This window comes from Dermacentor andersoni, chromosome 2, assembly GCF_023375885.2.
Source record: "Dermacentor andersoni chromosome 2, qqDerAnde1_hic_scaffold, whole genome shotgun sequence".
NCBI classification, from domain to species: domain Eukaryota; kingdom Metazoa; phylum Arthropoda; class Arachnida; order Ixodida; family Ixodidae; genus Dermacentor; species Dermacentor andersoni.
Window position 1 is genome coordinate 98,675,397 of NC_092815.1, and position 22,257 is coordinate 98,697,653.

The 22,257-nt window shown below is 43.4% G+C and overlaps 1 protein-coding gene across 1 annotated transcript; it reads left to right on the top strand.

Moving 5' to 3' along the window:
* The first annotated feature begins 275 nt into the window (after positions 1-275).
* LOC126541564 (sister chromatid cohesion protein DCC1) lies at positions 276-20,667 on the top strand. The gene is made up of 12 exons (XM_050188376.3): positions 276-414; positions 635-796; positions 922-1,093; positions 2,597-2,737; positions 3,441-3,531; positions 5,077-5,215; positions 6,038-6,084; positions 7,524-7,600; positions 8,258-8,335; positions 9,295-9,380; positions 19,366-19,428; positions 20,389-20,667. The coding sequence occupies exons 1-12, from the start codon at positions 407-409 to the stop codon at positions 20,498-20,500; spliced, it is 1,176 nt and encodes a 391-aa protein (XP_050044333.1). The 5' UTR covers positions 276-406; the 3' UTR covers positions 20,501-20,667.
* The last annotated feature ends 1,590 nt before the right edge of the window (positions 20,668-22,257 follow it).

The following is a 22,257-nucleotide window of genomic DNA, read 5'->3' on the forward strand; positions in this document are numbered from 1 at the left end:
TGGAGGTTCCACCAATTTTGCGCTTTAGAAGAAAACAGCACTGACAGATCGGACAACGTGGCACGCATGCCGGCCAGCGGGGCTATCGGGCTATCGCACTAAACACACACAACGTAAATGGCAAACAATAGTTTCGCTTCTGTTCTCTTTCTTTATGAGCACGAATGTTTAAAATAACATCTTACACACATTATTAATCACAGTTTTAATTTTTATACTATTTGTGCAATAAATGCAAGGTGTCAAAAATTAAATTTGTGTATTAAGTTCTGCGTCTTGGCAGGGCTTGTCAACCGTCTAGCAGCAATGACAACTCATTCTCGCGCGCTTTTTATTTGCGCTTAGCGGCGTACGTCTCGCAGGAATATTTCGCTGTTACATTGCTTCTTGCGTACAACATACGGCCATGATCAGGTGAGCTTATAAATTGTATGTTGAAGCGTAAAATTCAAGTAACGGTCGTATCTTCTTATCCTACCCTGTGCTAACGCTGACACGCATTATCGCAGATCTTAAAGCGCCGTCGTCTGCTAGAATATGCCGGCGCACTGTTGAAAGTTGGCCGTCTTTGGCGTTTTGTTTCCGCAGAAATGTGTGTTTCTCTTGCTTCATAATGCGTTCATCTTGTTTCAAGGACTGACGAAGAAGTGCAAGCGTTTCTGGAGCGCGCCAAGTTGGATCGGAGCGACCTGCAGCCCGTCGCTCAACCGATTTGGTTTGCGCAAGAAAATCGGAGCGCACTCCGGCTGTTGGAGGTCGACAAGGAACTGCTCAAGACAATACGGGAAGGCGAGAGGTTGGTATGTCTTGCAGTTTCCTTAAAAGGCGTTCTTACGTTTAACGTTTTATGCATTCCGTCTAAAGCTGTGTCGTCACGACGTTTAGACAAGTTAAATACTCAACTTACTTTGAACTCCTCAGGCTAGTTTTTCGTGGTGAAGAGGACTCTCCTGCAGTCGTGTGCACCGGTGACCGCACCTTCGAAGTCCGCGAGGCGGACATATCCAACTCACTCCTGCTGGTACCAACGCTTCGGCTGTCATCTGAGGCGGTCGGAAACGCCGACTCAACTTCTGAAGCTTGCACATGCCAGGTACATGATCAAACTGCATGGTATATAATGTGCCATGACAAGAATGGAAGGCATAGTGAGGTTGTACGGAAAATCGTAAAAAACATGCCATCATAGTCATCAGGGTGGAATCTTGGTATGACGTTTTCTGGGGGCCAGAATTAAGTTCACAGTCGATAGCAGATGAGGCATTCTGCTTTAACTTATCACACAGTTTATATTGCCAAGGAAAATGAAAGGTTATCACAACAGGCGTTTTCCTCTACCTAAAAAAATAAAGAACAATTATAAAAGAAAGCTTGAACAGAGATGCGGTGAAACTTTTGTTGTTGATTGCTAGGCAATTGAGTAATGCTTGCTATATCTGTTGTATAACTTGTTCAGCTTCGTTCGCTATGTTCATTTTATCGCCTCTCCTGCTTGGTTTTCGGACAGCAATATGTACTAAATAAAAAATAAAATAAATAATACAAAAATATTTAATCCATAAAATTTCTTTATTTACAATTGTAAAGAATAAGAACATTGAAAATACACTACCTAAATAACACAAAATAAATCTAGTTCTTTTCATGAGCAAATACTGTGAATGAAGGCATTCTTTTAGTACTTATACTGTTGTGTAACACACACCCAGTGTATGTGACATGGCAGTGTGCAATGGCTTATGTATTCAGGTGCGCTAAAGCTGTACATCCCCATGTGTGTTGACTGCTTGGTGGCTGTTTCAAAAGAGGCTTGCAGCTTCGCTTCGATGTTCCTGTAGTTCTGTGCACACACTTTCCTTGTGCTCTGTGCCCTGTACATATCTACTATGCTTCAGGAGACGCTAGATGTTGCCATTCTGCCTCAGCTGCGATGTGCTCTGGGGTTTGGCCAAGTCTGACCTGTATTCATGTTGTGCAGCTGCATTCTGGGAGTGTCAAGCCATGTTCTCCTCCATCACCTTGACACAATGTTTGCTCTAAGATTCAGTACCTCAGCGTTTCCTTATCACTTTCTTGTCCAGGGATAGCAACATTGCAATTAAAAGCCCTGTGGGAATACTTGCTGAGCTGCTCCAGAAAGTTGTTGCTGAAAATGTTTTATTTATAATAAACAGGTAAAACCTTCCCTCTTGGTGGTGACCATCTGGGGAGGAAGGGCATCTTAGGTAGGGCAAGTTAGAGCAAGAGTGCACAGCCTTCACCCAGCACTGACACAATGTATAAGCAGGGTACCCGTAAAGCTCTGTCTTGCAAGTTTACAGCAATGGACAGGGCCAAGAGGGGATCAACAGCACAGAGAGAGAATCCTGGACTCTATCGTGGGGCTTCTATGGGAGACATCTTTGCCTGATGAATTTAAACTCCAGGAGGCCGTGCACTCGAAGGCTTAGTCGATTCCGATATGAATGTACTGATTTCCGCCACAGGGGAAAACATACTTGTATTTTCCACTCCCACTGATGTCCTTGAAATAGCTGTCACGAGTAAAAGGAGGTGTGGTTCATATGAATTGCTACAAACAGATTGTGTCATGCAGGTCCTCCAGACGTTCCACAGCTACCTGGAGCTCCGCCAGTGCTTCCCCCGACTGAAAAAGCTGCTGGAACTACTTCGCCAGAGTCCGTACAAAGGCGCAGAACTTGAGTCCGTTGTCAATGACAATGAAGCCACGCCTAAGGTGTGCTATTCTGCCTTTGCCACTTCTGTTTACTTTCTGTCAGCCAGTTTCTCTGACAAATGAGTCACACACATTTGAGCTGTATGCTTCTACAATACCAAGAAAGACACTGTTACCGCGAGAAGAGGCCTCGTAAACCAGAAAATACCTAAAATTGAAAGGCGAATGGGGACGCTGTCTTGAAGTTCCCAAGCCAGCCAGCTGTGACATTGTGGATTTTTACGGTCTTCTTGTGCCTGATTATTGTTTTATTGGCAATGAAGAACTACATTGTATTCTAAAATGCCCAAACACTGAACTTAGCAAGTTTCAAGACCATTTACTTAGCCACATTATTCTAATTATGAAAATATACCTTGAAATCTACGATGTCACACTGATATACTACCACTGCATGATTTCAGCTTTAAAAAAAAAAGTCTGACATTCGTTTTCTCTTTAATATACAACCTATCATCATGAAATGAATGAATGTAGAGTCGTGAAAGAGTACGTTATCAGTCTGAACTGGCTTAGTGTTTCTTCTGTACTGTTTCTTTAAAACAGCTAGAACAGCCACAAACTGCAAGGCTAGTGTTTTTGCATCAGTTTGTATAATATTCTTCAAATGATGACTGTAATTAAGATCACTGAAATGACGATATACAGTAAACCACAGTTGCTACAAAAGTATGATATACCCTTCATCTGCATTATTTTCCAGTATACACTTGGGAACATACTGGAAAGAGTGCAGGCAAGCGAAGTTGAAATCAGGCAGGCCATTGAGGAGCTGCCAGTGGTCGAAATCGATGGTGAGACCTTTTCTGCATGCGCACATTCAGAAAGTGAATACGTAGTCAAAAATATTTTTTGCGGGATTTCTTCCCTGTTTCCTTTCTAATCTTGCATAAAGACACCTTGTCTAGGGAATTATGAGATAAAATGTATAACAAGGATGACCACACCACGGGTTGATAGTAATCTCGGGTGCAGCTTTAACAAGAGCTGAAGGTTGTGTTTAGAAGCAGCCATTAACCCCTAAGGAGTCTCTGAAGTGCGGGAGGCTGTATGGTGCATGGTAGCCATGTTGGAGCAAGTAAACTGGCTTAGAATAACTTGTTTTTGGGCTGGTCAATTCACACCTTTTGAAGAACCGCTAAACCACCTCAAATAAATAAATAAAAAAATAAAATCATAAACTTTTCTCTTGCCTTTTCTGGCCTTTCCTTCAAACATTGTGATGCCAACAGGGTCATGCATGTAATGTCACTGGAGTAAAGCTGTTCACTGGTTTGTACACAAGGGTCCGATTGTCTTTTGGCGTGCCTTTGCCATGAAGTCGCCCGCCTGCTCTTTCTCATTGTCTCGCTTGCCTGTTGCGCACAATCAACTGTAGCATGTTTTGCACTGCGCATGTGATGGCAACAGCATTTAGATGAAATGCACACAGTCCTGATAAGTGGAAATTGATGCTTTAAAACAAGGAGTGTTAATATGATGTTCCGTATTGATGTAGTGTGCATGTGTCTCCTAGAGAAGTACATAGTTAGGAGGAGAGAGCACCTGCGGGGAGGGTAGCGAAGGCGAGAGAAAATCCGCTCGCTCGCCTTAGAGCTCAGAGTGGCTTAGGGGCGCTTTAAAGCAATAACAGTAGTGTTAACACGAGAGACACAAGATGACAGGATGTATGCTGACATAGCGTTCACCTTGTCACCTTTCTCGTGTCTGTCATGCTAATGCTACACTTATTATTTTAAGCAAGTAAACCTGCAGTCTGAGTATACCAGGGCAGAACATTCTGAAAAAAAAAGGTAGAACTTGCAGTTCTCACACATACACACACAAAGCAGTGGCTTGTGCTCGCTGAAGTAGGTCTTGAGGTTGGCACATTGTTGTGTTGATTTTTTTTTTAAACATTCTTGGCAGGTGTGGTCACTGTAGGGCGATATCATATAGAATTACACGTGCACAAAAAAGCGCTCTGCTTAGAATATACATCATAGCACGTAATGAAGTTTAATGTGTTGCATTGTATGTTCCTGTTAATATACCGTTCAGCTGTGTGCTTCCCAACATACACTTAGACAGCAAGTGCTGAATCCCTTGATGACCTCATCACTGCACTGTTTCTATTTTCAGTTCCTCCTGTTTCATTGCTGCAGCTGCTGCTACTATCCTTGCTTTTTTTCTATGCATTCACTTGATCTCAACCACCCTGTGTCTTTTTACCTTCTGCCACCCTTTCCCCATTTGCCCATTCCACAACATCGCTGACTCTCGACAGCTTGAGAGAGGTTACCACATACATGCTGCTAGTAAAAGGTAATATCTGCTCAATGTTTATTCTGCACACACAGGCTTCTACAGGCTTCTCGATGGCGAGTATTACTACCGAGTGCAGAATTTCATCATCAACTACATCGAGTCAGAGTCCATACAACTGGACAAGATACCTGCTGGTGATGTTGTCGACAAGATCTCGGAGTTGGAACCACGGTAGCTGAACATTGCTTGATCGTAGTCTTGCTGTGGTGATTTTGCAGTATTACTCTAAAATATGCAAGTTGTACAAACTCAAATTTAATATCAAAGATAATCTCGTGGTAGTAGAGAAAAAGAAAGAGCTTCTTCGTATCTGGATTTTTCTTGTTCCATGAAATTGCAAGGTCATTGTGTCACTGTCAGTAGCAGTGTGTACCTACAATGGCAAATTGTCTCATTGTAGTGATGGTGAAGAACCAGACAGCCAGAACTTTTAGTAGTCATGAATATGACTCATTATTGGGTGAACTCTTTAATTCTTTACTGCGCCGGGTCTTCATACTTTTCAGATAATCGCTGGTGTTCACATATGTGTGAGAATATGTTCTACTATTCGTGTTGCGCACGCAATCTGATTAGATAAGACTCTTTTGGTATAGAATCGCTGACAACATCCGGAAAATTTGAGATGCATCTATGCACATCTTGCACCAAGCGATAACTTCGTAACAGTGATTAAATGGTGAAAAGGGTCACCGGTAAAATATAAACAGTGTACGGATTCCAATATGTACTGTATGTCATTTTGCGGACAGGCAATTCCATAGTGCCTTAGTGTAAACCCTATTTTCTGGCAAACTTTTCTCTTCCTGAGGCTGGACTTCACTGCCTGTTTTTCTATGAACCAAGGATATCATGCACATGAGATGCCACATCATGATGCAGACAATGCTTTCAGTCTATATATTGTTAATAAAAAAATGCAGCTTTACTGATAAAGGTTGAAAAACAGAAATCTTCACAAAGTACATGCATTTTTCCTTTTTTTTCTTGCAGGGAGATTGTTGCAGAAGTGTTTCGGAGATGCACCACTCCGAACAGTGGTAAAGAAGCAATTCTCTCGACTTCTGTATATTATATGCATTATATGACATCAAAATTGGAGGCGGTTGGCTATGGCAGAAACATCAATCTTTTCAAGTGATTTGTGAAAGGGACACTAAATAGATAAATAATTTGAGCTCTATTGGTAAAGTACCTTTCTACGATACCACAACAAGACACTCTTGCCATGTGGAGAGGCTTGGCAAGCCAGCAAAGACGCAGAAATGATAGACGGGAGGCTGTGCCGCACTGAAGTTGCCCCACAAGCTCGCCATGACGTCTGCACAGGCCTAGTTAATGTGTTGGCCTGCATTATGGACTATATTGTGTTCTGAAGAGGCAATGAATGAACTTACTGAATTTCAAGAACTCTTACTAATTGCAATGGCTCAAATAAGAAAAATATGTCTTATAATTTATGACGTGACAGCGATATACCAGTGCTGAAGTGTCAGCACAGATTTTAAAAAAAACACATAGAACTATGACCTTGGTTTTCTCTTATAGTAATCACTGCATTGCCATAAATACAATGAAAATGTAGTTTCGAAAGAGTTGAAAGCTATTTAGTGCTTCCCTTTAGTGTCCCTTTTTAGAACCCATCAGTCCACTGCGAACTCATTAACACTAGCATGGCGCCATTAAACATCAAATATTCATTCATTCAAAGTTGAGGGGACGCAAAACAGAACCATTAAGCCAAGCTAGAGTGATAGATTATGGTCATCAGAATTGTTGAGCATTTTTCTATGCCAAGAGAAGATTTAGCCACAGGCAAAACTATGCTTGAAGACAGCATGTCTCTTCCTCAATCTTATTCAATCATGAATGAGAATGAGCATTCATGACCATTCATAACCTTAAATGTCATTACAACACAATGCAGGAACTGCCCTCTGCTTCTAGAGTCTTGTACGCCATTTACTGTTGCTCTGAGTCAGACGGGGATGCATAGGGGGCGCCATGGAATGACAAATGGTGCTTGCAGGGCAGTGTGAACAAAAAGTGTCGGCGAGCTTTCCTGCAGTAATGTTTGAGAAAAGTGGCCAAGCTGCATTTTCTTCACTACTCAAATGCAATGTAAATTGCTGCCTATTATCAATTGTTTATTACTTTCGTCAAAGTGTTTCCAAAATGATGCATGCTAATAATGGAAGCTAGTTCTGAATTTCCAAAGTGGTCATGTCACTCCTCCCTCATGCTTATACGTCATTGTGTTGTTTACCGAGGCGCTGCTGTAGACAACAGTAGCATATTTGTTATTTTTGAGCACTAATTTATTATACTAGCTTCATTTAGCTTGTACCTTTAGTGTCTCTTCAACTGCACATCTCCTGAAAGTCCTTGCGCTAACTTTATGAGGAAGGACGTCATTTTCTTCATCTTTTGCTCTACTTAATTGTTATCAAGACTCATAACTGCTGTTCGCTGCATGCAGGAGATGAGTTCTACACCCTAAATGGTGACGTCGTCTGCAAAGCAACAGCTGATGTGCTCCTCCGAAGTGTGGAAAAGGTTTGTTAATTTGTGTGACTGTTAAGTACTAAGCCCACAGAGGCCTGTTAAATACATGTCTGGTTCATCGCACCTTCTGCACTAGCTAAGAACATGCTGCACCATACTCCTCGATTCTCTGGCGCAAAATCATACCCCAGCATCACTGTCGTTGATTGTGGTGTTGTGTAAGTGATGTGTCATTGTGGTGGAGGGAACCTCTGTCTGCTGATGAGACGGCGGAGCTAAAGTATCTCGCATATGAGTCACAGTTCACGCTGTGGTCATTGTGCGTGCCAACAAAGCGGGTGTTGGCAATCTTTTCAGCAATGTTTCAACTTAGCTAGAATGGTTCTGGGCACTTAACAATTTGTTGCGGCCACTACTTAGTGAAGCATCTTCTAGCTCTCATTGACTTCGTTTGGTTATCCATGCTGTCTTACCGAACAAGTGTTGTTCATGACACAGCGCTATGAAAGCTATATTAAACATACACTGAAAACACAGAATAGGAAGGTCATTAAAGTTGAAAAGTGCAGGGCAACAGTCACTGCTTCGAAGCCAAGTCCTCGTTGAACTTTTTGCTCCAAGCATAAGCATTTCATGATTATGCACTGTTAATCAATTAAAGCATCCATTATTCTGTGACGCTTTTCTCTTGTTTATGTTTCTGTGCAGTTCAACCTCAGTGAATTCCTTGAGGTGTGGCAGAACAGTGTTCCAGAAGGCGTGCAGACGGATATCAAGCAGTTAGAGGTAAAATCCACATTATTTATTCAGCACAACATTCCACAGCTAGCACAGCTGTTACAGTGCCTGATGGTGTTCCAGGTAAAGCCCAAACCCCATGAGAATGATTTTATATGCAACGGCAACAAGCAACGAAACAGGCCGTCAGGCGAACGGATTGCTCGTTCTTGTCACTCAATCACTCGATTTTGGAAATTTAGAAATCGTCACTCGTCGCCCGGAAGTGCTATGAGCAACTAGTCAATAGTGCGAAAGCGGAACTGGATGTACATCAGTCAAGTACTCCCGATCATCACACAGAACGAGCATAGGACCAAATTTTAATATGTGCAAGGATAAAAATATACTGCAAGACTTTCGGAAATATTTTATGCTGCTCTTTACAGCAAAACACATCAACTTAAATTAGTAAAGCACGCATCACGTCAGTATTGACATGTATTTGCTTTCCTCATACCAGAAAAGCCGGGGAGGCGTCGCTCAGAGTCGTCGCTTGCATGGGGTTTGACTTGTAGGCAATGAGCGAACGCAAACAGCCGTCTCCATTGCGCCACTTGTTGCTGTCGTGTTCTAGATCGCTTGCATGGAGTTTATACTTCATATGAAACATTGATAACCAAAACTTGTTTTATGTTTACTTTTGAAACTATAAAAGTGTGATGAAAAAAGAAGAGATCATATAAAAGATATTTTAAAAGCAGTTAGCATATTCAAAAAGCAACATTTTATGCTATAATTAAAGAACATGTCCAATTTACTTTTTGTCTTTTGTTTACTGGTACCAACTTCTGCACAGGCATTCTAAGTGTTGTAATGTAATGCTGATGCTTTCACAATAACACTGTCAGAATTGTACATGAGCTATACGGATGGAGTAATATTAAACAAAAGCAATACGTACATGACTATGAAAGCAAGGAAAATGGTGTGTTCTAGTTGTGTTGATCTTGCTTTATTAATTACAGGGGCTAGCCCTAACAGACCGGACATCCACACCTGAGTGCATCTACCTCTTTGACAAGTGGGATCTGCCGGATGATGCGAATGAACGGTACATGATTCATTGCGTCTCTAAAGGTTACTCACATATGACACTTTTTACAGTACATTGTGACATTTTGACATTTGCTCCAGCTTGCTCAATGGTGTGTATTGGGCTGCAATGACTAGCAATAATGGTATTGGGCTGCACAATGACTAGCAGCATAGCAGGCAACTGAGCAAGCCACAGCAAGTGCCAAAACGTTACGATGTCTTGCTCTTCCACATGACTACCTTCCGTATCGTGATGTTATGGCTCACGCACCACCTGAGAAACGAAACTATTTTGTAGAAAAACTATTAGAATAAATTATTTAGGGCACTCTGACGCTTGCCGATATGTTACTGGAGTTTCGAGGTTCAGGACTTTTGTGTAACGCAAGAAATGAACAGTCGAAAATGTCATGTCAATATACTTTTTGAAGTCCTTATGTACTACACATGAGCTCTAGTTGTCATGCTGAGTTGGACTAGGACAACGAATCTAAGCTTGCCATGCAATAAAATTAATTGTGCAGAGAAGTGCTGACATGGCAGACTCGTGTTCAGAGAAAAAATGCACGAAGAACTGTTATGAAAACTCTAAAGATTTGCTCAGTACCCGCATCATTTGGTAACCCAGGTTTATTCGGGTTTTCTACATACTATACATTTCAATTTGGTTGAATTTTTGGAGGGGAATGGCCAGTTCATTGTTTTTGGATTATGCAATAGCAAGTTTATATGGAAGGTTGCAGCCGGAATTTTTTACTTCTCTTCACTGTTCCCACAATGCTACTGCAGATGAACAAGCTGAATCAGTGCAAAATCTTTTTCCTGAAATAATGGTACTTTAAAATAGTGATTGCACAATATTTGTCCAAGCTACACATATACTCGTACATATATCTATGTGCTGCTGAGGGCCAGGTTTGGCAGCAATCTACACTATAATGCATGCCTGCTACAATTAAGGTACACAGAAGTGATATGACTATGTGCCATGCAGTTACTCTTTTGGCATTACTACATTTAGACACCTCCAAGTCCCATAGTGATGCAGAGGATGCTGGCTGAGGGACATAACATACCTAGCCTGCCGCAATGCAAAATCTGGTCTTGGCATGGATGTCCAGATCCCAGACGTAGATATCAAAGAAACCGAGGGGTGCATTATTTTTTTGTCACTGAGAGTAAATTGCTTGCTTCTGTGCAGCTACGTTTTTTTTTTCAAACATACATGCCAGCCCTCCATAATTTTCCGTAGTGTTTACGAATTTGGGCTCGTTCTGCAGTTTCACAAATGTTGGGTCAAGTTTTGCGAAATGTTCTGCTCGCGAAAGAGTTTCGCTCATCGGTCTCCGATGATATTTCTTGAAAGTCTTCTGATGGTGAAGGGATGCACATTTGTTGCAAGCGTGTTTATTTAGACAAGGGCCTTAGCAGGCAATATCGGCAGCGGCATAATCACAAAAACGTCATGGTGATCTCAAGGCAATTAGTCGCTTGTTAGTCTGCTCTTCCGAATTTGCTACTGCTTGTGTGTTGTGTCTAAATGTAAATCATCGTCATATAGCGCGTATGTACACTGCAGAATGTGTGTGCTTGGGCCGATCATTAATTCTTCGCGATGATTGATCACCAACACCGGTTTCGGGCTGGGCACAAAAGGTGCCGCACTGGGCGCAAACTAGAACACACAAACGCATGCACAGACGCCTACGCGCGCGGGCAATCTCGTTCATATTTGCCGCCACAGTGGTGGCGTTTCGAAGCATCCGAAATCCTATCCTAAAGCTCCACCTTATCCGACCCTTCTGCTTCACTGTAGCCGTCGCGGGACAATCTACGAGTGGTGCTTAATTTGCAGAATAATGTAAGGACATTTCTCATTTAAATCGCAAGAAAGAAATGTCAGCTGCGCCGTGCAACAGTCGGAGCGCGTCCGGCGCGTCTACGACTGCAGCGCCCTCGCCTCCGCGTCCGTATTTTTATGCGTCACGAGCTTCACGCGCGCGTCGTTGCGCGCGTCAGCACAGCCTGCGTAAGCATATAGTGTGTGACTACCGCTTGTGTTTGTTCGGTGACTAAACCGGAAGCGCCGGAAGCATATCAGGCCAGTGCCTCCTCTGATCAGGCACATGCAGTAAAGAAAGGGGAAGATGGCGCCTCCGCGTATCGTGCGAACGCCATCCGAGGAGCAGGAGCGGAGGTTTCGTTGTGCCGAAGCGAGGCGCGCCCGCATACGTGCCCTAACAGAGGAACAACGTGCCATTGTGCGCGCGATGAACGCTGCAGCTCAACGACGGAGGCGCCAAAGACCCGAAGTGCGAGCGCAAGAGGCCGCAGAACGCGTGCGACGTAGGGAAGAGCTTAAACGGGAGGCAGAGGGAAAACGACAACGCCAACAATACACTGCAGCGCGTGCGCGGAATTCTGCAGCACATAGCGAAGACGCGACAGTGTTGGAGCAGGAGGTAGGGGCAAGGCCACAACAGTCCACTGCAGTGTGTGTGATGGCCGAAGTGCAACACGAACGGCGCCAAGACGCGGGTGTGCGGGAACAGGAGGTAGAGGGAAAGCTACGACGTGGACAGTGCACTGCAGTTCGTGTGAAGGCCGAAACACGTAACCAATGGCGTCAAGACGCACTGCAGGGTGCTGATGCAGATCACGAACGTCGCCAAGACGCGGCAGTGCGGGTACAAGACTCGGAGGTAAGGCAACGTGAACAAGACCTCGCAGTGTGCGCGCAAGACGCTGAAGCGCATCGCAAACGGTGCCAATACTCAGCTCTGCTGGAACAGAAGTTAGGAGCTAGGCTACAACATCGGCAGTTCAGCACGGTACGTGTGAATATTAAAGCGCATCACGAACGGCATCAAGACGCGGCAGTGTGGGAACAGGAGGCAGAGGAGAGCCAGCGTAAGCAAGACCAAGCAGTACGTGCACAAGCGGCCGAGGCACATCGCGAATGGTACCAAGACGCGGCAGTGCGGCAACAGAAGGCTGAAGAAACCCACAAATGGTGTCAAGAGGTTTCAGTGTGGTGGGGACAGGAGGCCCAAGCACATCGTGCGTGGCGCCACGACATGGCATCGTGGGAACCGGCGGCCGAAGAACGTCATGAATGGCACCAAGACTCGGCAGTGCTGGGACAAGAGGCAAAGCGACAGTGCAGCGCAGTGCGTGTACAGCAGACTGAGCCACATTGTGAGCGGCGGCTAGAGGCGGCAGGGCGGGAGCAACAGGCAGAGGACAGGCGACAACGCCGACAAGACCGTGCATTACGTGCGCAAGAGGCCGAAGCACATTGCAAACGGCGTCAATGCCCTTCAGTGCGTGAACGTGACATGCACTCGAAACAACGACGGCGCATGGTGGAGAGCCTGCAGCGGCTATACGCTGTTATATGTGCTACCAGCAGTCGTGGCACAACAGACCTACAGGGCATTACACAGTGTACTCGCACTGGAAGTTGATATACAGACTTGGCATTCATTTTAGAAATAAGGCCACATAGCACGTTCTTCCATGCCACATAGTTACCGAAAGTTTCTTTTGTTCTCGCATCCTGGCTTTTGCCAACTGAAGAAAAAACGGAACCAGATATATGTACATGCCTGTTTTAATGTAAACTTGGGAAAGTTTGTTTTGCTTATTCAAATTTGAGGCACAAAGGGCCAAGGAAACAACATTTTGCGTGTTTTATTCTGCCTCTATCTCAACTGTCTCCTTTCACATCTTATGCCTGAAGCTTAATACATACTTGCAACAGTGTTGCACATATTATAAGCAATCTTTGCAATGAAGGTTATGGTGGCACCATCTATCGTAGGTAGGCAGAGCAACCACCACAAATAAGATATGCACAGAGCAGCTCTGCCCTTCTGGTGACACAGATGGTGCTTGCTGTTCCTTCTGCAAGTGGACCACATTATCCTATCTGGTATTGTTGCAGATGATAATAAGCAAATACTGCAACCAGACATATTAAACAAAATAAACCACTAAATGCGAGCACAAGCATGTTAGTGGTTTAAATGAAAGATCATTTTCTACCAGACTCCGTTACCAACGTAACATTCAGTAGATATGTTGCAAAATGTTCACTATATTGACTGGAATGGTTGCTTGGGTTGGTCGATGTGACATCAATACCAGTGAAGCAGTACATAAAATGTGGACAGAGAGGAAGTACCATGCATCAGTGCATATGAGCAGCGAGTTTCATTTGTTTCCAAAGGTGGCATCAGTGCTTCTTGTTACTTTGTTTAAATGGTGCTAGAATAAAAATGGACACCGTGTGAAGGTGCTAATTCAACTTTAGTATTAATGTTTACTTTGATTTTAGTTCTTGTTCCAAGGACTTGTAGCTTTCACAAAGTAAATCAGTAGCTGAAGAGGATTAAAAGAAAGAGTCGATTCTTGTTGCCGAGAAGTGGTACGAAACATGAACCTGTCAGCCGCTCTTGTTCTGGAATGCTGCTTGGCATTGCTGTGGCCTGGGCCACCCGGTTGTAAACAGCCTTGTTTTGAGGCATAGATGGATTTTAACCAATCTTGCATCCCCCTTTTTTACCTCCGCATCTGCAATTTCGCGAATATGTGGTGGCGATCCAAGATAGGCGCCATGTGAACTTGCCGATTGGCTGAAGGAATATGTCGTGGGGAGCGTCAGTGGAAGGACTGTTTCGTAAATGTCAATTTGATGTTGAGTGACGTTCATTCTAAAGGAAGTTTACAGTGTTCTGGGTGGGTGTTCTAGCACAAGGATGGTAGCCACTTGGTTGTGGTACAGCTTGCAGCTACCCTTTGCTCAAGTAACACGTGCAAAACTAGAAGCATGCACATTCAGGGCCTAAAAAAGAAACACAGGCACTTGAATTTCGAACAAAAATACATAAATTGCTGTTTAGTCCTCTCTGTCCATATGGGTGTCACTATCCGAAAAATAGTAAAGCACATGCACAATTTCACACCATGTGAATGGAAGCTTCCCCGTCAATGTCTGTCATTTGGTTCTGCTAGAAAAGTGTTGTCAGTTCAAGCGTGCAAACTTCTCAATGGTGCCCCTGTCATGTGCTGCTCCTGTCGCTGCTTGCTATTGCTCCTCCATTGCCCAGATGCTGTCACAATTCAAAACAGAGGTTTTGGGGCTTCTGCGATAGCTGTCATGCCGCTTTTGCATAAAAATTGCTGTCATGTAAAATGGACTTCAGTTAGTGCTTTTGTATCTGTCCTTACACTTTCCTTTCGGTATGTATGTTTCATTGTTTTGTTGGTTCTAAGTGGTGACAGTAGGTGCCAAACTAATACAGTGGCAAATGCACTCTTGATCAGCTTCAAAGTTTGTATAGGTCAATTACATTCACTTATTTTTTCGACGTCACAGCTGAGGCAAACTTTCAGTATTGCAAAAGGACTACCAGTTGGTATTGCTGTCTCTCGGTTTCTATGTTTTGGAGTGTGGAACCACATATGGTAGGCACAGTTGTTTGTGGGCTGAGCTGGTGCTGAATACTTAGGTTGTCACCAAGTGTCACTTAGTGAAGTATTCAATTAACATCATGGCAAAGCCAGCCATAGACTGCTGGGGTGAAATGTTTCTGGCAAGATTACAGTGTTCTAGTGCCACAGGGAAGCAGACGTGTTGGCTACTGAGCTGTCGCCTGAGATTCTATTGTAATAATTTGTCTGGAGATAGCAAGGTGTACAATGCAACTTCAGCAATGTCTCTTGTGTACGTGTATGTTTCAGAGGCAAGAATAGTAAGCACTTGACTGGCACCAACTAAAACTTGTGAAATTGGAGTGGTCAGTGACAAAAAGGATGAAATACTGAGCTAGCAAAAATCAGTTGCACAATTCACCACACAGTGAATTTGGACTCTGAGACTGGTGAAGTGCAGGTCAGGTGACGAGAACATGATTGCGGCTGCGTGCACACATTTCATGCTCTCACCTTGTTTTGTACATAGGGCAGCTAAAAGTTCTCTTTATTTATATGCATTTATCCCCATGTGATTACTGCAACCTCACATTTTTTTGTAAACGCTGTGTTGTCGCTGATGTTCACAACTGATGCTGCTGCATTACTTGATGATATGGAGGACGTAAGTACAGCATAGCAATGCCACGATTAATGTGACTTCACCTTTGGCGTGGGAAGATTAACCCAGATCACGCCTTGTCTGCCAAGTTTTGCTGGTTCAAAACCGCTGCCTCAACACGCTTGGCCTGCAGCATTTTACCTTGCTCAACCAACCGCAAACCAGCTTTATGCTCTCTGAACATGATACATCAGGTTGTTTGTACGGGCCTTGAACATTTGCACGTCCCATTCCTGTGCCCCTCTGAAACCTGGACAGAGATTCGAGATGCATAGCTACAGAAATGTTGCAAAGTCAGCTAGTTGTAGGACTGTGGTATTGTTGATGGGCCCTTAAAGGAAACTAAAGTTGAATTGTGAGGAGTTTCCTAGGAACTTCTTCCCTCAAGTGGGCTGTGGCAACACATGTGCTATGAGGACCTTTGAAAGGGTAACTGTCATGGCGCTCTGCCTCTCACTTGGAATATTCAGGCATGACATCACTATGTTCATGCTTCAGAACATCCCTGCAGCATAAATACAGAATGCACTGGGACTCATTACCCAAAACTTCAGCGTTGATGTCATGTATCACAAGAATGTTTGTTGCATTTCTTTCCATTGAAGTTTGTTTGTACATGCTTTTTGGGCATCCCTCTTTACCGACTACCTGCAACAGCAGTGGTCTAGATCTCATCTTGGGAGGAAATGGGACCTTGCAACTGCACTGCGTGCCATTACCAAACTAATTTAGCTTTCACAATGTGGTACTCGCAGTGTTTGAGTGAGTAAACATCTGCTAGGCTTAAACATGTTGGTGTCCTGCTGCACACAGCAGTGTGCATGTTGCCTGGCACCCTTTGGCTGTACTTGGTCCTTACGCTACAAAATGCCAAATTCATCAGTGAGCATGTTCCTGCTTATTCCTTTCATACAACAGTGGGTGTGTCTCTGAATATTACGCTGAGAGTAATTCTGTGCACAAGCAGTCTGAACCGTGGTGTGTGTAATGTTATGCTAGCAAGAGCTTCCTGCTCTACGTGATGGGTGAAACTGAATGTTCCTCTTTTCAGTGAATGGTAAAAAAAACCTTTGAATGAATGGTGCAACAATGAAGATGAAGTTTCTAGATTGCTTTGAATAAATGGACTGGCTCACAAAAACAGCTATGTACTGCTCATTTATTACTTGGGAATATTGCTGCCAGTCTTGAGGAGCTTTCTATTCATTGCACAGAGGCTGAGAAACAAGTAGGCTGCAACCACTCCAGTATATTTCTCATGGGACCACAGGACAAGAAGCCAGGAAACATGCTAATAGCACAGTGTGGACCAGGGGAAGTATTCTGTAAGAGTCCACCTAGTGGACTGTCCATTTCGGCCGCTGCTGATTGGCTAGGGCCACTAGTCTCCTCCTCGCTCTTACAGCTGCATCCAATCAGCAGCGGCCGAAATGGGCAGTCCACTAGATGGACTCTTACAAAATAACCCCCCCCCCAGGTTTCAGTGATATAAACAGGAGGACACTGTGACAAAGAGCACTTTAGTTAGGCTGTTTGTGTCCTGGTTTCCGCGCTTGTTCTTAAGCAAAGTTGGATAACTTTATACATTTATGGGAACCACTAGAGTGCCTTGTGCGACCTCAGGTTTTAGATATTGGCCATTTCTAACTGTGCTTCCCAATGCACGGTGTTTCACTCAATCTGCCAACAACAGATACTGGTATACAATTGCATTTGGTCCTCTGAGAGTGCATTGGCCAGTTGCCACAGCATGTAATTATCGGTGCAGGGTGTTTATGGCCTAGTGTTGTCAGTATGTCGTCACCAGAATGCCAGGGCTAAACTGTTCAATAGGTTACATTCTGAGAGTAGGTGGCGTGTCAAAAGCCAATTGAATAGTCCTAATTGTTCCTCCGTCTAGGCTGCAGCTGCGCCCAATTTCCCCCTAACCACATTGCTGTCCAGACTGCAGCTCGTGCTCAAAAAAGACCCAGAGCACCAGTGTTGTGTAATATAAAATAAACAATGGGAACACTGTTTTCTGTCAATACTGCAGAGTAATAAACAAAGTGTGACAGTCCAGGTGACAGCTTATATGCTTGGAGCACAGTGTGAAAATATGTAGAAGCATTATGATATCGAGATTTAAGCTTTCTACTAAATTTCTATCTCCACAGGATTCTTGAATGTGCAGATAAGCCTGTAGATTTGACAACACTGCATTACATTAGGTCCAGTTCCACACTTTGGCTTTATGTTGCCTTACAGATGGCCACGATTACATCATTGTGCAAAAGGCATAGCTGATACTAATGTTGGTGCAAATTTAGCTGTTGCTGTCACTGTAGTAAGGGCTAAGTTGCTCGGGTGGTTGCAAATCAACTCTAAAAGAGATGGCCAGGATGGCATTTCGAGAATTCTCCTTAATGCATTAGATGTGGTACACTACTGCTGATCAAACACGAGGTCACAGAATCGATCCCTCACTATAGCGGCCGCATTCTTTTGGGGAAATGCAAGAAGGCTCATGGGAACCACATTTGTCTACAGTGTCTGTAGCTGATACCTTGCGGTATATGTTTGTCCTATAGCGCACGGACTTAGCATACAGCATGACCAAGCATGGTGGCATGGTGTCATGGTGGTGTCGGCATGTTTTTTTTTTTTTGCTATATATAGTGGCTAACTTGGCTGATTGACCACTCTATAAACAAGTGTGATACAGACTGTACATAGCTTCATGTATTCAAGTACTGCAACAAACTCCTAAGCAAGCACAAGCACATCGATTTACTGATAAATACCCACAGTCAAGTTGATGGCAATACAAAGCAATACAAGCATACCCGCCTTAAGTTCGAGAACGAGGGTGACAAGGTGGAATGGCAAAGTTGTATCCTTGTGTGAGCTTGGCCACTTCGTGGGGAAAATTCAACAGTGATTGCAGGACATGAGTGGCTTTGGCTTGATGCAACATATTTGAATTAATGCATCAAAGGCTAGCACCAGCTTGCTATGTCACCTTGTGTTAAGTTCAGAACCATGTCCGTTTTATTTGTTTTTCTTTATGCACTTGCAAAATGCAAAGCTTAACCTCCATGCAACTACGCTGTGCAGAAATGCCAGCCTTTTGGTGCTCATAGGGGATGCGTGAATGTGGGCGCGAGTCTGAGTGAGCTTAGTGCAATTAAGGGAAATGGAAGACTTAAAGGAGGAAGGGAAACCTTTCTCCACAAAGAAAAAGAAAACAAACTTAGACACAGAGCTGTAGGTATGGCAAGGAAAGTGGTGCTGCCCAGTCATGCACACATCTAGTGCACTGTGATTTTAGCATATGCACTCGGCTACCATGATATGCGTCAGGGTGGGCCCTAGCACACGTGTGAGTGGACACAGTTGCCATTACCGTATCTGTAGTTCGTATACTTATATTTCTTCACCTTCTAAGTTAGACATTACGTTATGTGCATGTGAATACAAGCACAATGTTTCAATGCAGGAGCATTAGGCAAAGTACTTGAATTAGACTCTGGTATTTCCATACCGGATGCTTGATCCTACAGGGTAGGTGGCGGTGCTCGACATCTGACAGGATGTAGCGATAATTATGGCACCTTGCAGATATAGAAAACACTGCATGCAGTTTCCTTTGGAAAGAGGAGGGGGCTCAACTGGAATTGAAATGGATAGGACTCCGTAACCTTACCGTTTGCTGACTGAAGAGCGCTTTTCCTCCATTTCATTTAAAGGCAGCTTGGTTATGACTCCATGCCAGCCTGCTCCTTACATGAAATTTTATTTTCAATAGAATGGGTTATATGTGTTTTATTTCACATAATTAAAGTTGAACGGCAAGTTCTGCTGGCTACTTTTGCTTCTACATTCTCAGTTATTCTCACTGTTTCTTTTCCTTCACCCGGTACAGGTTTGACACCCTTTTTAGGACAAAAGAACGATGGACACTTGATGAGATAAAGCCATACATAGAGTAAGTTGCTCTCATTTTCCTTTCAGCGTGAACTGTTTAGTTTAACTATGCCACATTAACACCTCTGGTAACATAGTGGAGTAATGCTTTTGCGTACAATTCCTTAGAAAACAGAAACCAGAGCCCACACAAGGAAGAGCGTGTGTAGGCACTTTTTCAATGGTGCATAAACGGAATGACATGCTACATTTGGAGGGGCTATACAGCACTCTTTAGTGGAATTGCAAGGCTTCTTGGTTAAAAAAGGTCACTGCTCCACAAATGCCCTTATGCAAGAATTCTTTTGGTGTGTTTTGCAACAACATATTTAGAGAGAGCCAAAGCGTACTGTTCACCTCCTTATAGGCATTTCCTCTAATCTTTTTATTCTGCCACACTGGCCTGCAACTATCGTCTAGCGAGATCAAACTCTCTTCTACGTTGCATACGTTGTCGTACTTCAACTCGTAATTTTTTTCGTCTCGGATATGTAAGCCACCTGACATGCCACCTGAAAGATAGCATGCCTTCCAAGCAACTCCAGGCGAAGATTATTATCCTCCGAGTAGACTTTGTTTTCTGCTGTGTGTTGAGAAGAGCAATTTCTGTTTTAGACCTTCATTAGTACATGATCTAAGTGGGACAGTATGCCTGCAGAATTAAAGAAATGTTGAAACGCCCTTTTAAAGGGATGTTAAAGGTGAACGAGGTCAAAAGTGTAACTTTTATTTAAAGTATAGCTTTCTTTCTCTTTTCTTTTATCAAGAAAGCAATGTATTTTGAAAATATTGTGTTTTCTTGCTGAGGCAGTCAGGGAAGCTGTCTTATCACAGTATGGGCCATGTTAAGCAGCAGCACTCAAATAAAACAAGTGACTTAATTAAGCACATACCATGTTTTAAGCAACTTCCTATGTTCTTGAGCTTGTGGAGTTATGAAATCTGAATGTTCACAGTTTTGTTCATTTTTTTTTTTCTCTAGAGATCTCTGTGTTGGCCAGAAGGGGGATGCGAATTCACTCCTCATGAAGCATGCACGAGCAGCGATGAGAAATGGTGTGCGGACCTACACTTCAAAGCGCCCCATTAGATAACATGCTGCACCTTAGTGCTCAACCAGTTGGCATGCGAGTTTTGGAAAGAAGAAAAAGTCTCCACATTTCAGTGTTTGAGATTCAAAATCCTGAAGCTATGGCTCTCGACCCTATGGCTGCTAAGTATTTTGAGCAATGTAAATATATTTACCATGGTCCAAAGTGTACTTGATATGTGTTCTTTGTTATTTCTTCTACCTGCTTCTTATACGGCTGATGTCACCATGTGCATCAGCCATTCCTTACTCCTGTTGTGCTGCAATAACCTGCTGTTTTACTGCAGCCTATTGTTTTCCTAGTAGTATCCAACCGAGATGGTACTACGAGGCCTGCACAAAGTGGAATGTCTGTGTGCAAAAGCAGACGCGTGCCAGTGCACATCTGACAAGAGAAGTTCATAGTTTGAATTAGTTTGAATAACTGCAATGCAAGTTTTTTGAAGTGAGCCATCATGTGCCTAGACAATAAAAAAAAATGCAGGTGCAGCGAAACGAAGCCTGTTTTACTGTACCAGCTGTTATATCGGCTCCCTGCTGCTTTCACAGAAACACTACGTTCTCACTGTAAAGAATGGTTTTGATATTTTACTGATAATAGTTGCCACTATGCATAACACCGATGGCAAACTGTTTACAAAAGACTACAGAAAAGAAGGCACCTCAGGCACTACTAAACCAGGGACTTTCGCCTCAAAAAGTGGATGCTTCAAGCAACTGTACTTGAAGGACACGTCCATGTGAGCACTAAGGCTGGTGTTGCTTCATGAGCAAGCCAGTGGTCTTAATGTATGCCATGGTGCACAAGAAGTGAAGCCAGTGGTGCGAAGTAAAAGATGAGATGAGAAGGGGAGGAAACAAAAACTAAGTTTCTAAAACATTGCGTGATGCTGCGAATGATTTCTGCAACTCGTACTGCCCAAAATAGTAAGCATTGCTGCATGCAACAATTTTACCGTAAGCTACTGCTGTTAGTGCTTCACACAATGTACCGTAGACGGAGAGCTTTCATTTGGGGAGGGGGGGGGGGGGGGCGAACAGCTTTCAAAAGCCCATATATATATATATATATATATCGCACTTGAAGAACCTTCGTGCGACCTCGAAGAATTGAGCGCTGAAGTGACGGCGTTATATGACTATATAAAAGACCTCATAGTAAGAGACAGTTCAATTTCACAGCCCGAGTCCTCTCGGTGGTGTAATCTTCCTTGTGCAATTGTCGCATACTTGGTTATCACTAATACTGCTTCGCCTTTCCGGCGAAACTGCAGCCTCTCTTTCTTTTCTTTCTTTCTCTGTGAGTCCCGGTATAAGCGCTGCTGCGCCTGACTCGTGTTCGTTCTGATCTCGAGTGAATTCAGCTTGGCCTTATTTCGGCTACAATTATACAGTGTTCCCCAATTATCATACACCAAGACTTCAAAAAAGAGCAGTTGCGTTACTCGAAGGAAACCTACTGCATATTGTTTCCAGTAAAGTGGAGTAGCCGTCGGTAATTCTTTCGTCACTGAGATTTATTTATTTATTATTTATTTATTCGCAGAATACCTGTGTTGCCTTGAAGGAATTATCGCAGGGGGGACAGTTAGAGAAAGATGTATTAAATCATTCACAGAAATAAGTAAAGAATGTATAAATTAAGGTAACATCAAGGTGGGAGCACACAATATGCGAACATCTCCAACTGCAACAGAAAATTAAAACAAAATTAAGACAGTAATGCATTGTCACAAACACAGACAGGAATAAATATTGTGA